Consider the following 15,539-nt stretch of genomic DNA (forward strand, 5'->3'; position numbering starts at 1 on the left):
GTGCGGGTCCATTTGACCATATTGTCTGCGGACAAATGGGCACGGTCTACGCTTCCGAAAACGGCTTCAAAGTGAATCCACAAGCGTCCTGCGAACGCTGTGGGGTGTTCAGACTTTTTCTGTCTGCACTTATTTAGGCCATCTATGGGGTCGCCCCGGTTATACCGCATCCAGGATCGCGGTATGCATTTCTGCAAGGGTGCCTCCTCCTACGTTCTGTGGGTCGGGAAGGGCTGCTGCGACCGATGGGTCTAAGCTGAGGACAATGAGCTTTACCTACTCTTTCTCAAGGTACAAGGTCGCCTGGTGTTTGACGGTTGCAAAGAAATGGCGTGGGTCTGAAGCGGGGAGGAACGGTGTGATTTTAGCACACGCGTCCCATAATTGGGTCACTGTGAGGGGGGTGGAATATAGGAATTCCGCCTCGTCTGCTGTGGCTGTGCGGTGGGTTGTTACAGGGTTCATGGGAACCTGAAGTACCTGCTGTGTGGGGGGTGGGGGTGCTTTCCTCCTTTGGGGCTTTCCCTGCGCACATGTTCCCTGAACATATCTCTGCGCTGTCTCCTGCAATTCTTCCCAATCAGGGCCGTCTTCCTGTTCGAAACAGGAAGGTTTCTTGGAATCCTTTTTGGACAGAAAGCATTGATTGCAGGTCCGCAATTTGCTTTCGGCACTTCGCGTGGTCTATGGTACTCTGCCTTTGTTCCGTGGTTGCAGCGTGGAGCGCTCTCAAGGCTGCCTTGAGATCACTTCATTGCTTCTGTAGCGTTTCCACCTGCTTCTCTGTCTCTTTCTTAACCAGGACTGCACGCTACGTGTCCTGATAAGCCTTCTCATACTGGGATTGAAAACTGCTTAAATGCGCCAGACAAGACTGGTGACCCCGTTTGGCGTCTGCCACCTCTTCGTCCTTGGTTTCTAACTGCCTTTTCAATTCCAGGTTCTCTTTCTCCATCTCGCATATATCGATTTTACTCAGACGATGTATGCCTTCTATTTCTTTCCGGAGCGTCCTGACGACCTCCTCTGTGCCTCGCAATTGTGCCATACAGGACACGATTGCCATCGGCTTGCGCGTTTTTGCTAAGCTCTTCTTATGAATTTCACTCATGTTCTCCCAACAAGTATGCCCTATACTTCCGGGACCTGAGTCGTCATTATTACAGAAACCGTTCCACATGGGCCATCCTTTGCCCTGTAGAAATTTCTGAATTTCCACTTCCCAAATGGGACACTGTCCCACTTTAATGCTGCTGATTGGTGCGACCGCAAATTCTTCGGGGTTCATGAGGCGTTGCATTGCCTGCATGGCCATCTCTCTTATCTGCTTGCTATGTTCAAATTTGGAACAGGGAGCTAAGGTGGTATCGTAGATGGTACGGCTTGCGCTAATTTCCGAAAATATCGACTTCCGACAGTTTTGACGCAACAAAATCTATCAGTTTTACCTTATAACCCTGTTAGTTACACATGCATACACACACTTCCGAATTGTGAATTATTAACCAGAACCGCTTGAATACTTGTGGTTCTTTTTATTTTTGTTTCCAATTGGATTCCATTCAAATTTCTGGGGTTCTCCCGGAGTGGTTTTCCACTTCTATATCAGGGTCCCGGTGGAGTCGCCAATTATGTTGCTCTTAGTAGCCTTAGTTTTATTAGCTCTGATTATGTCACCTTTGCTCACGAGTCGCCAGGTATCTTTCGGATATCGCCACGTGGTTCAAGCTCGAGTTATAAAACATAGAACATAGAACATAGAAAATACAGCACAGAACAGGCCCTTCGGCCCACGATGTTGTGCCGAACCTTTGTCCTAGATTAATCATAGATTATCATTGAATTTACAGTGCAGAAGGAGGCCATACGGCCCTTTGAGTCTGCACCGGCTCTTGGAAAGAGCACCATACCCAAACTCAACACCTCCACCCAACACCAAGGGCAATTTGGACATTAAGGGCAATTTATCATTGGCCAATTCACCTAACCCGCACATCTTTGGACTGTGGGAGGAAACCGGAGCACCCGGAGGAAACCCACGCAGACACGGGGAGGACGTGCAGACTCCGCACAGACAATGACCCAAGCCGGAATCGAACCTGGGACCATGGAGCTGTGAAGCAATTGTGCTATCCACAATGCTACCGTGCTGCCCTTAAGAACAAATAAATCTACACTATATCATTTTACCGTCATCCATGTACCTATCCAATAGCTGTTGAAGGTCCCTAATGTTTCCGACTCAACTACTTCCACAGGCAGTGCATTCCATGCCCCCACTACTCTCTGGGTAAAGAACCTACCTCTGATATCCCTCCTATATCTTCCACCTTTCACCTTAAATTTATGTCCCCTTGTAATGGTGTGTTCCACCCGGGGAAAAAGTCTCTGACTGTCTACTCTATCTATTCCCCTGATCATCTTATAAACCTCTATCAAGTCGCCCCTCATCCTTCTCCGCTCTAATGAGAAAAGGCCTAGCACCCTCAACCTTTCCTCGTAAGACCTACTCTCCATTCCAGGCAACATCCTGGTAAATCTTCTTTGCACCTTTTCCAGAGCTTCCACATCCTTCCTAAAACGAGGCGACCAGAACTGTACACAGTACTCCAAATGTGGCCTTACCAAAGTTTTGTACAGCTGCATCATCACCTCACGGCTCTTAAATTCAATCCCTCTGTTAATGAACGCGAGCACACCATAGGCCTTCTTCACAGCTCTATCCACTTGAGTGGCAACTTTCAAAGATGTATGAACATAGACCCCAAGATCTCTCTGCTCCTCCACATTGCCAAGAACTCTACCGTTAACCCTATATTCCGCATTCATATTTGTCCTTCCAAAATGGACAACCTCACACTTTTCAGGGTTAAACTCCATCTGCCACTTCTCAGCCCAGCTCTGCATCCTATCTATGTCTCTTTGCAGCCGACAACAGCCCTCCTTACTATCCACAACTCCACCAATCTTCGTATCGTCTGCAAATTTACTGACCCACCCTTCAACTCCCTCATCCAAGTCATTAATGAAAATCACAAACAGCAGAGGACCCAGAACTGATCCCTGCGGTACGCCACTGGTAACTGGGATCCAGGCTGAATATTTGCCATCCACCACCACTCTCTGACTTCTATCGGTTAGCCAGTTCGTTATCCAACTGGCCAAATTTCCCACTATCCCATGCCTCCTTACTTTCTGCATAAGCCTACCATGGGGAACTTTATCAAATGCCTTACTAAAATCCATGTACACTACATCCACTGCTTTACCTTCATCCACATGCTTGGTCACCTCCTCAAAGAATTCAATAAGATTTGTAAGGCAAGACCTACCCCTCACAAATCCGTGCTGACTATCCCTAATCAAGCAGTGTCTTTCCAGATGCTCAGAAATCCTATCCTTCAGTACCCTTTCCATTACTTTGCCTACCACCGAAGTAAGACTAACTGGCCTATAATTCCCAGGGTTATCCCTAGTTCCTTTTTTGAACAGGGGCACGACATTCGCCACTCTCCAATCCCCTGGTACCACCCCTGTTGACAGTGAGGACGAAAAGATAATTGCCAACGGCTCTGCAATTTCATCTCTTGCTTCCCATAGAATCCTTGGATATATCCCGTCAGGCCCGGGGGACTTGTCTATCCTCAAGTTTTTCAAAATGCCCAACACATCTTCCTTCCTGACAAGTATTTCCTCGAGCTTACCAATCTGTTTCACACTGTCCTCTCCAACAATATCGCCCCTCTCATTTGTAAATACAGAAGAAAAATACTCATTCAAGACCTCTCCTATCTCTTCAGACTCAATACACAATCTCCCGCTACTGTCCTTGATCGGACCTACCCTCGCTCTAGTCATTCTCATATTTCTCACATATGTGGAAAAGGCCTTGGGGTTTTCCTTGATCCTACCCGCCAAAGATTGTTCATGCCCTCTCTTAGCTCTCCTAATCCCTTTCTTCAGTTCCCTCCTGGCTATCTTGTATCCCTCCAATGCCCTGTCTGAACCTTGTTTCCTCAGCCTTACATAAGTCACCTTTTTCCTCTTAACAAGACATTCAACCTCTCTTGTCAACCATGGTTCCCTCACTCGACCATCTCTTCCCTGCCTGACAGGGACATACATATCAAGGACACGTAGCACCTGTTCCTTGAACAAGTTCCACATTTCACTTGTGTCCTTCCCTGCCAGCCTATGTTCCCAACTTATGCACTTCAATTCTTGTCTGACAACATCGTATTTACCCTTCCCCCAATTGTAAACCTTGTCCTGTTGCACGTACCTATCCCTCTCCATTACTAAAGTGAAAGTCACAGAATTGTGGTCACTATCTCCAAAATGCTCCCCCACTAACAAATCTATCACTTGCCCTGGTTCATTACCCAGTACCAAATCCAATATTGCCCCTCCTCTGGTCGGACAATCTACATACTGTGTTAGAAAAGCTTCCTGGACACACTGCACAAACACCACCCCATCCAAACTATTTGATCTAAAGAGTTTCCACTCAATATTTGGGAAGTTAAAGTCGCCCATGACTACTACCCTATGACTTCTGCACCTTTCCAAAATCTGTTTCCCAATCTGTTCCTCCACATCTCTGTTACTATTGGGGGGCCTATAGAAAACTCCTAACAAGGTGACTGCTCCTTTCCTATTTCTGACTTCAACCCATACTACCTCAATAGGGTGATACTCCTCGAACTGCCTTTCTGCAGCTGTTATACTATCTCTAATTAATAATGCCACCCCCCCACCTCTTTTACCACCCTCCCTAATCTTATTGAAACATCTATAACCAGGGACCTCCAACAACCATTTCTGCCCCTCTTCTATCCAAGTTTCCGTGATGGCCACCACATCGTAGTCCCAAGTACCGATCCATGCCTTAAGTTCACCCACCTTATTCCTGATGCTTCTTGCGTTGAAGTATACACACTTCAACCCATCTCCGTGCCTGCAAATACTCTCCTTTGTCAGTGTTCCCTTCCCCACTGCCTCATTACATGCTTTGGCGTCCTGAATATCGGCTACCTTAGTTGCTGGACTACAAATCCGGTTCCCATTCCCCTGCCAAATTAGTTTAAACCCTCCCGAAGAGTACTAGCAAACCTCCCTCCCAGGATATTGGTGCCCCTCTGGTTCAGATGCAACCCGTCCTGCTTGTACAGGTCCCACCTTCCCCAGAATGCGCTCCAATTATCCAAATACCTGAAGCCCTCCCTCCTACACCATTCCTGCAGCCACGTGTTCAACTGCACTCTCTCCCTATTCCTAGCCTCGCTATCACGTGGCACCGGCAACAAACCAGAGATGACAATTCTGTCTGTCCTGGCTTTCACCTTCCAGCCTAACTCCCTAAACTTGTTTATTACCTCCACACCCCTTTTCCTACCTATGTCATTGGTACCAATGTGCACCACGACTTCTGGCTGCTCCCCCTCCCCCTTAAGGATCCTGAAGACACGATCCGAGACATCCCTGGCCCTGGCACCCGGGAGGCAACATACCTTCCGGGAGTCTCGCTCGCGACCACAGAATCTCCTATCTATTCCCCTAACCATTGAATCTCCTACAACTATTGCTTTTCTATTCTCCCCCCTTCCCTTCTGAGCCCCAGAGCCAGACTCCATGCCAGAGACCTGACCGCTAGGGCCTTCCCCCGGTAGGTCATCCCCCCCAACAGCATCCAAAACGGTATACTTGTTTTGAAGGGGAACGGCCACGAGGGATCCCTGCACTGTCTGCCTGTTTGTTTGTTTTTTCCCCCTGACTGTAACCCAGCTATTCTTGTCCTGTACCTTGGGTGTGGTTACCTCCCTGTAACTCTTCTCAATCACCCCCTCTGGCTCCCGGATGATCCGAAGTTCTTCCAGCTTCAGCTCCAGTTCCCTAACACGGTCTTTGAGGAGCTGAAGTTGGGTGCACTTCCCGCAGGTATAGTCAGTGGGGACATCGGTGGTATCCCTCACCACCCACATCCTACAGGAGGAGCATGTAACTGGCCTAGCCTCCATCCCCTCTTACCTTAAAGAATATAGCTGCTGTGTGGACTCACTAGATCTCCGCTCTCCGACTCTGCTCCCAGTCAGCTACACTTCCTGTAAACTCCTGGCTCTCTTCGCACTCTTTGCGGAAATGTCGGAAACAAAATGAAAGGAGCACCTTACTCCCTCCTCACCTAACTCCCTCGGTCACCAAACTCTCACTATCGCACTCAAAAAGCACCAAATTCAGCACTCCCTCGGTCACCAAACTCTCACTATCGCACTCAAAAAGCACCAAATTCAGCACTCCCTCGGTCACCAAACTCTCACTATCGCACTCAAAAAGCACCAAATTCAGCACTCAGTGCAAACAAAGTCTGCACTGTAGGGGATCACTTTTATACTGTGAATCTAGCCTCTGAAAAACTGGCCTAATCCAATTAACTAATTAACAAGCTCCAGCTGCAAGTGCCTAGAAGTAGAAGCCTGTTTAAAGCTTATTGAAAATTCACCTTCTTCTAAACCAAACAGCAACTTTTAAGTTAATTAACTAAATAAAAGAAAGACTAAACTTTAGATAAAAATGAAGCCTTATACTCACCAAACTCTCACTATCGCACTCAAAAAGCACCAAATTCAGCACTCAGTGCAAACAAAGTTAAGTTTTGGCCAGTAGTACAGCAATAAATACTTACGCAATAATCCTACTTTCTATATCACTACCTACCACTACTGGCCAAAACTTAACTTTTGGGGATGGCCCACCAGGCAGGGAAACAAATGGTTTATCGAATTGGGTCTGGCCTGCGGGATACAAAAGGCTGATACGGGTCGATGGCTAGGAGTCTCTATCGGGTAGCGATCACTGGAGTCAAACTTACAGTTTCTGGTCGATGTTCTTGCAAAGGTTGCGAGCAGGAGAAGAAGGGAGAGAGAGAGAGATCTGAACTTGGCCCCTCAATTTATAGGGCCCAGGGGCTTCCCGCCTCTCGGGGCGGCCCTTGACCCTGAGTCCCAAGTGATTGGACTTGTTCCCAATCACTGGGTTCGATATGCTCCAATAATGGGGCAGCACGGTAGCATTGTTGATAGCATAATTGCTTCACAGCTCCAGGGTCCCAGGTTCGATTCCGGCTTGGGTCACTGTCTGTGCGGAGTCTGCACATCCTCCGCGTGTGTGCGTGGGTTTCCTCCGGGTGCTCCGGTTTCCTCCCACAGTCCAAAGATGTGCAGGTTAGGTGGATTGGCCATGATAAATTGCCCTTAGTGTTCAAAATTGTCCTTAGTGTTGGGTGGGGTTACTGGGTTATGGGAATAGGGTGGAGGTGTTGACCTTGGGTAGGGTGCTCTTTCCAAGAGCCGGTGCAGACTCGATGGGCTGAATGGCCTCCTTCTGCACTGTAAATTCTATGATTCTATGATTCCTCGATCGGGGGGTGGTCGTTCACCTGTCTTTGTTTCGGCCACTGCAGGCGCCGAGAGGTCTGGCCCGGCATTCAATTGCTAATATGTTGCAATTGTTCCCGGGGATAGCCGATTAAACTGCAGATGTCTGTGTTGATGCGCTGCTAATAGTCGTAGGTATCGATCTGGGCCGACTTCCCCAGAGCCGAATACGCTATTCTGTCTGCAGCTGTCCGTTTGTGTCCTGTTGGCTGCTTTTCCCATCAGCCTTTTCAGTTAGCCATTTTATATCGGGTTTTGGCCAAATTAATCGGGAATCAGCCATTTTAGGTGGCTACACTGTCTAGAGTGAGGAATGTCTTGAGCTGAGGGCAGGAAGGAATTAGGCAACCTAGGTAGTGGACTAGGAGGATGAGGGTATGGCCTCTGAAGACTAGCTGGGAAGGGAGATGGATTTGACATTTTGTGGAGGGCTGGGAACAGCGGATGTGCTCCTGATGTGCATAGGTCACTTCCTCAAGGGACGTACACCCGCCTCTCCCCGCTTCCTTTTAACCAATTGTGTTAAAAAAATGGCCTCTCCACTGCCATCTGTCTGCCCACGTCAACCATATTATGGCATGGGAAATATAATGTACGGATAATTGGCTTGTTAACAACTGCCTGTTAACTATCATTTTAAAAATGATGGGTGGACTGCTAATTTTGGCACCCACAGCTCATGGCTGGATGTGAAGATAGTGGGCTGTCCACCAGACATTTTTTACATGCCCCCCCCCCCCACCTCATTAAAAACACACCCAGCAAGGGAGCCATAAAAACCATCCCTCAATCTATTTTGTTTTAGGATAATACTCCTTGGTATTATTCTCCACATAATTCACACATGATTCATATGGCTGAGTGTATTAGTTTAATCTAGGAAAGATATTCTTTCACCATTCAAGATTTCCTCACTCTGCTAGTTATTCATCACCGACTTTTCCTCTCCCCTAGTACTCCCTGACAAAGCGATCCTTGCTGTGCTGCTACTGAGTCACTGCAATGTATGAAAGCAGCTTGACTGCCTCGTTTCTTATTGTGTGAAAATCTGGTTCACCGTCATCTGGTATCTCTTGACACCAGCCCAGATAGAATCCGGAACTCCCTCTGAGAATTCCACAAGAGTAGTGAAGTAATGCACTATATTGGCACATTAATGTGAATGCTGAGATATCCCTTATCCTAGCTGAAGAATTTTCATCAATGTCAGATCATAAATTTACTTCTTGAGCAAGCAATTCTCTTTTCCTAGCTCAAAAGCCCAAGATTTGCTTCCAGGATTGCTAATGATATATTTTGATTTTTAAAAATTTATTGCAACTAAAATTTTGTCCTTGAGCACAGCTATGCATTCTGTAAGGTCAACTTCCCAGTACGCAAGATCTAACATAGCAAGATAAATGTCTTATTGTATAAAAACCGAGGCTTGCCAAATTTTGAATTGCAGGAGATTCACAGAAACCATTTAAAAATGCCTGAGGGTGGTCACACAGCACGTAACTGCTTGTGCTTTGGCACTATATTGACTCAGTCAGGGATGCCATAGAGTTACTGAGATAAAAGCTAGAGAAATTTGCACCGGCAATGTAGGGCATATTGTGTTGAGGATTAAGGCACAATATGAAAGTAAACAACAATGAGAAAGTTTGATGTAAACATTGAATGACAAACGTAAAACAAACACTAAATTGCCTGCATAATTATCAAATCAAATGACTGCATAATTATCAAATAAAACTTGTTGAAGCAGGCCAACAGAAGACTAAGTTGTTATTTTACGAATCACAAGATGAGTATGGGTAAGGACGTTGATTAGGATTATTTTATTCCAGAATTACCAATCAGAGTATGAAATAATTTCTTAAATAACACCAGTATTCACCCCCACTCTATTGCCCAGGATTCTACATCGTGGGCGCGATTCTCCGACCCCCCCACCGGGTCGGAGAATCGCCGGGGGCTGGTGTGAATCCCGCCTTCGCCGTGTCCCGAATTCTCCGCCACCAGAGATTCGGTGGGGGCGGGAATCACGGCGCGCTGGTCCGCCAGAATCGCGCCGGTCGGCGGGCCCACCCCCGCCGATTCTCCGGCCCGCGATGGGCCGAAGTCCCGCCGCTGTCAACCCTCGCCCGCCGGCGTGGATTAAACCTCCTTTTGAACGACGGGACAAGGCGGCGCGGGCAGGCTCTGGGGTCCTGGGGGGGGGGGGGGGGGGGGGGGCGCAGGGCGATCTGGCCCCGGGTCCTGGCCCGCGATTGGGGCCCACCGATCCGCGGGCGGGCCTGTGCCGTGGGGGCACTCTTTTTCTTCCGACTTCGCCATGGTCTTCACTATGGCAGAGGCAGAAGAGACCCCCTCCCCTGTGCATGCGTGGGGATGCCGTGAGCGGCTGCTGACGCTCCCAAAGGCCTTTCTCCGCCAGCATGCAGAGAGGAAACCACTCGGGCGCGGGCCTAGCCCCTCAAGGTGAGGGCTTGGCCCCTAAAGGTGCGGAGAATTCCGCACCTTTAGGGCGGCCCGACGCTGGAGTGATCCGCACCGTTTTTGGTGCTGGATAGCGGACATCACGCCATGTGTTGATCATTTTCTTTGAAGAACTTCATGACATCAATTCCAAATTGGTATTTTACTATTTTTAACCCATATCCCGTTGACTTATTCTCACAATTTAGTTTGGGTTAACATTTTCCATGCTATTCACTCACAAACCTCCTTAGGGTGCCTTCTCAATTATCTCCTTTCATGACTAAAAAGCCCATGTTTTTCTAATTTGGCTTCATAAATCAGATATGTGATTCAAGGATTAAAAGAAGACTCGCATTTGTATAGAACTTTTAATGACTACCTGCAACTAATTAAGCACTTTTGAATTGTGGTCTCTGTTTTAATGTAGGAAATGTGGCAGCCAATTTGCACACAACCAGCTCCTATAAACAGCTCTGTGCTCATGACCAGATAATCTGTTTATCGTGATGTTGATTGAGGGGTAAATATTGCCTAGGACACCAGGGAAAGCTCCCCTGTTCTTCTTTTGAAATAGTCCCATGGGATCTTTTATATGCAGCTGCCCTATAGATGGGTCTCAGTTTAGCATCTCATCAGAAAGATAGCACCCCTGACAATTCAGGAGTCCTTCACTATGGCACTGGAGAGCATCAGTCTTGAATTTTGTGCTTGAGTCCTGGGGTCCACCTTGTGACGTTTTTTGAAAATTGGGACCATTCAACTTGGACTCTCTTACATGTGTCAGTGCCTCACATGTTTTATGGGTGGTACGGTGATACAGTGGTTAGCACTGCTGCCTCACAGCGCCAGCGAACTATGTTCAACTCCGGCCATGGGTGGCTGTCTGTCTGTGTGGAGTTTGCACTTTCTCCCTGTGTTTGCATGGATATCCTCTGGGTCATCCAGTTTCCTCCCACAGTCCAAAGATGTGCAGGTTAGGTGGATTGGCCATGGTAAATTGCCCCTTCGTGTCCAAAGATGTGTAGGTTAGGTGGGGCTTTGGGGTTACGGGGATGGAGTGGGCTGAGGGAAGGGGCTCTTTCAGAGGTTCGGTGCAGACTTGATGGGCTGAATGGCCTCCTTCTGCTCTGTAGGAATTCTGTGATTTTATTCCTTGGATATCTATGTGGTAGTGTGGCCCCTTTAAGGGGTGATACTTCATGGGCCACATGATAAACCCTCAGCCCTTGGGGACGGAGTGTGTGAATGTTCACCTATCATGTGTTTAGGCGTGGATCTGTCTGTTAGGGTTTCGCCGGAGTTAGCCTGGGAGTCATAGGAACAAGGCCTGTGTAGTAATTGTACTGTTCTGTGTATATAATTCTTCTTAGTTAAATAAATCGCTGTTGTGACTAAACACTGCCTCGTCGTTTGCCTTGCAATACAACAATCTATTACTAAAGATTCATTTGTCTTTGAGTCCCTTATATGTAGGATTATATATTTATATCTATCACTAATTCTATTTAGGTTATTTTAGTTTGGTGAATATCTGTTGTTCATGTAAGTAAATGATATACTACCCTGATAAATACTTCAAGGAAATCATTGTTTATTAACTTTTTACAAAATTATTCTATCATGGGACATGGCCAGCACTTTTTGCCCATCCCTAATTGCCCTTGAACTGAGTGGCTTGCGAGGCTATTTCCGAGGACAGTTCAGGATCAACCACATACTGTGGATCTGCAGTTACATGTAGGCCAGACCGAGTATGGATGGCAGTTTTCCTTCCTGAAAGTACATGAGTGAACCAGATGGGTTTTTATGACCATTGATGATAGTTTCAAGATCACCATTTCTGAAACTAGCTTTCAATTCAAGATTTATTAATTGAATTTTAAATTCACCCGCTGTCGAGACGAGATTTGAACTCGTGTCCCCAGAGCATTAGCCTGGGCCTCTGAATTACTAGACCAGTGACATAATCACTATGTCCCCATCTCCCTTAATTGCCTGTGCCAATCCTTAGTTTCAGCCCTGTTTATATATTGTAACTTCTTGCCAGTTCTCTGATTATTTCTTAAGTGTTATGCTTTGCATCGGTGTCTATATTTCCTCAAGGTCCCTCTTTGCATCTCTGGCCACTTTTAGTTAGTTTCTGCTGAAGCTATTTGTCGAAGTGTACCCCTTCAATTTCTCCTTATTATTCCTCCTCCCACCACCACCCCGCTCCAAAACTTTCTGCACCTCCGATCACGTTAAACTCAATAAATTCATAGATATTGACCTGAAATGGTCTCACAATTTTCACTTAGTGAGTTATCGGAGTCATTTACTATATAATCAGGTCCAAATGTGCACTATCTCTTTTGGCTTCCCTGACTCACTGTCCTGTGCCTTCAACTATTACTAACTCATACTCCCAATCGTTTAATGGGTATTCCCATTCGGATGATTGAGGATGGCATTAAAATAATCTCCTCTTTTCGTAAACCTGTACCTTTATAATTGAACAATTTTCTTCCCTCTGATTAAAGTACATAAAATAATTGATGGCTACCATTGGTTCATGAGAAAAGAAAGCTCATGATGCTCACTAAAATATATTTGATAAAATTATATAAAATTAATGATATTATGCTATATATTGTACTTGTAGCAATCTTAATGTATCAATTAATTAGTTTAGAGTTAATACTTGTGTATTAATTCCTTGAATACTCTTTATTGTGATGATTAAGCTTCATGGCAAAGCACTGCAGATCTACAAAACCTTTCTGTGCAGTAAGGCTGCCACGCAAGTGAATGTGGAGGGACAATCTCGTATCAGTGAGAGCATGTTGGCGCATCCACATCCCTTCATGTTTCAGAAACTGCAAGAACAGGTAAACTATTTCATGCTTATTTTTCTGGATAGCTAAATTTTTCAAGCATTTATTGCATAATGTTATATTTACCGTCAAACTATTTAATTGCAATGATGAAGTTAAAGAGAAAACCAACTTATTTTCAATCTCTGGCTCTTTGTTCTGTTGGTTGCCATATACTTGTATTAACAGTGGATATATGGCTATTAATTATAACATGGATATTTATTAGAATGCTTATGTTTGCTAGAATACTAATAGAATCTTGGGTGTGAGCTCCTATTAGAAATGAGCCAAAGAGGGTGCCTGGGTGGCACTGATAGGTTGCCTGTGGCAGTGACAAGATGCCAGGCTAGTAGTGCCAAGCTGCCTGGATGCCAGTGGGAGTACGGGGCTACCACCATGCCCAGAGCCCAACCACCTGTAGGTCTCCAATGGCCTGGGAGATGCCCCCAGTTGCCATTACGCCTGGTCAACGTTTGTGTGGACCAGTGCTAAATGGCGCCATGGCGAGGTCTCCCAGATGAGGCCGTTACTTCCCGGGCCTTCGGAGGACCCGGCGGAGACATATTTAAATGACCATAATGGCTCATTTAAATAGGTTAGTCTGGATACAGATCGCAATGTCTCACGAGATTTCATTAGATCTTGTGAAGTGTTCCAAATATTGTGAATCCTGTGAGATACCTCTCTTGGTGTGCTTGGCCCAGCTCAAAAGTTGATATAGTCTGCTGCTCAGGTATATTTTTATTCGTGACCTCACGGATGCACTTGTGGGTTGTAGCTAGCGAATTGCCACACAAAAGGGCGGCACGGTAGCACTGTTGCTTCACAGCCAGGGATCCGGGTTCAATTCTTGGCTTGGGTCACTGTCCGTGTTGAGTCTGCACGTTCTCCCTGTGTCTGTATGAAAGCCCGGGTTTCCTTTTGGTGCTCCGGTTTCCTCCCACAGTCCAAAGATATGCAGGTTAGGTGGATTGGCTGTGGTAAATTGTTCCTTAGTGTCCAGGCATGTGTAGGTTAGGTTAAGGGGTTTTGGGATAGGATGGGGAAGTGGACTTGGCTGAAGTGCTCTTTCGGAGGGTCTGTGAAGACTCAATGGGCCAAATAGCCTCCTCTGCACTGTAGGGACTCTATATGCAACTTTCCCTTTAGTAAATCACATAGCTCCACAGGAGAGAGAGTTGGTGGTGTTGGGTGATCTCATTATTGGATTCTTCATATTTTTTATCTTTCAGATATTTACTCTCATGAAATATGACAGTTACAATCGTTTTCTGAAATCTGATTTATGCCAACAAGTCAAGCGACTGGAAGAAAGTGGAAAGAATTCCCCAGACACTGATGAAACTGTCCCAAAAAGGGCATCCAGGATTTATAATCGATAACCAAGCATGTGGACTACCTTCATAACCACTGTGTGCTTCCCTAGCTTTACTTGCTAATGGACCCTAATGACGCCTATCTGGTTAAACGTTGACTGTATTGAAGAAAGGGATGTGTTTGTATACTCTGTATCTGATGGTACTGAGTATTCTCAGGTACGGTGCATGTCAACACAACCATAGACCCAGAGCTGCGGACAATGGCACCTAAATTTCAGCATCAGGGTGGATGGGCAGACGTTTTGAATTTTACCTCGGCCGCACTGATGTGGAAAGCAGCAGTATTATATTGTGATTATGATGTCCTGGCAATAGCCCAAGTCAGCCATCTGCCTTGTACAGCTATCATCATCTGTTGCTGGAATTTGTGTTCAAGTTCCTGCAGATGAAGACAATAGTTTCAATCATTGCTTTAGACTACTGAATATCCTGATTAAGAACTATTTAAAAAACAATCGTCATTCAGAAAAAGCAGTTAGAATTTCACTCGTGAATGTTTCGCAATCAATTAATTTTATTCAATCTACAGGCTCACTTTCAAACTGGCAACGTAGTGGATTATCATCCCAAACCATAATAGAAACTACCGGTACCTTTCTGTTCAATGACGTTTGATGCTTGTCCATGTGCCTGTTATAACAAGATGTATGCTGTGGTCAAGTTTTACCAAATACAAACTAAAAACTTTGGAATCTGAGTAAGTTTATAATTGATAGACTTATAAGGGAGAGTTGAGTTTTCTAATGAGGATGAACCTTATTTCAGATGAATCAATGTGAAGATTACATTTAATATCTTTACTTATCTAAGGAAGTTAATGTAGTAAAATTGTGCAGTGCAATATTAACATACAAAATTCCTTCAAAGAATGTGATAAAGCTTTATTAAAATACACACCAAAGAATTTCATATGAATGTGTTGGATGTTCATATTCAATTGCCATATGCTACAATTTTATCCCACTTGTATTTAATAACTCCAAGGGCTTTTATTCACTTAGCTGTCTGCCAATAACCAGACACCCACTATACTGAATGAAGTGCTCATAACTTATTTTTATTTTAAATTTGTTTTGTATTGGATAAGTTTTATAAGACCTATTGATTGCATCAAAGGCTAATGCAAGATTTATATAGCCATAAATTTAGGACTAATGCCTTTACTGTGTAATTGCGCCATCACTTACCCCTGACAGCACTGTACTGCACTTACTAATATGTGCTACTTACTAAAAATCACAAATGGTAGAAATCCAAAAATGTTATGGGAAGAGTTGATATGACGAGAAGGCATAAAATGCATCATGCAATTTGGATGAAATGATTGTTTCCATCATTCATGTTACATCTCCATTTGATGTTACTGTTAGGATATTGTAGTCTTGGCATATGAAAACAAACCATCA

At 45.3% G+C, this 15,539-nt stretch overlaps 1 protein-coding gene across 1 annotated transcript in view; it reads left to right on the forward strand.

The window, feature by feature from the left end:
* The window catches only part of LOC140393193 (regulator of G-protein signaling 10-like), a 72,153-nt gene extending 57,109 nt beyond the window's left edge, over positions 1–15,044 (forward strand). The window contains exons 4-5 of the mRNA XM_072479355.1: positions 12,623–12,766; positions 13,987–15,044. Coding sequence (XP_072335456.1) covers positions 12,623–12,766; positions 13,987–14,136 — 294 coding nt within the window. The 3' untranslated portion in view covers positions 14,137–15,044. The remainder of the gene's footprint in view (positions 1–12,622; positions 12,767–13,986) is intronic.
* The last annotated feature ends 495 nt before the right edge of the window (positions 15,045–15,539 follow it).

This window comes from Scyliorhinus torazame, chromosome 16 (genome assembly GCF_047496885.1).
Source record: "Scyliorhinus torazame isolate Kashiwa2021f chromosome 16, sScyTor2.1, whole genome shotgun sequence".
Taxonomy (NCBI): domain Eukaryota; kingdom Metazoa; phylum Chordata; class Chondrichthyes; order Carcharhiniformes; family Scyliorhinidae; genus Scyliorhinus; species Scyliorhinus torazame.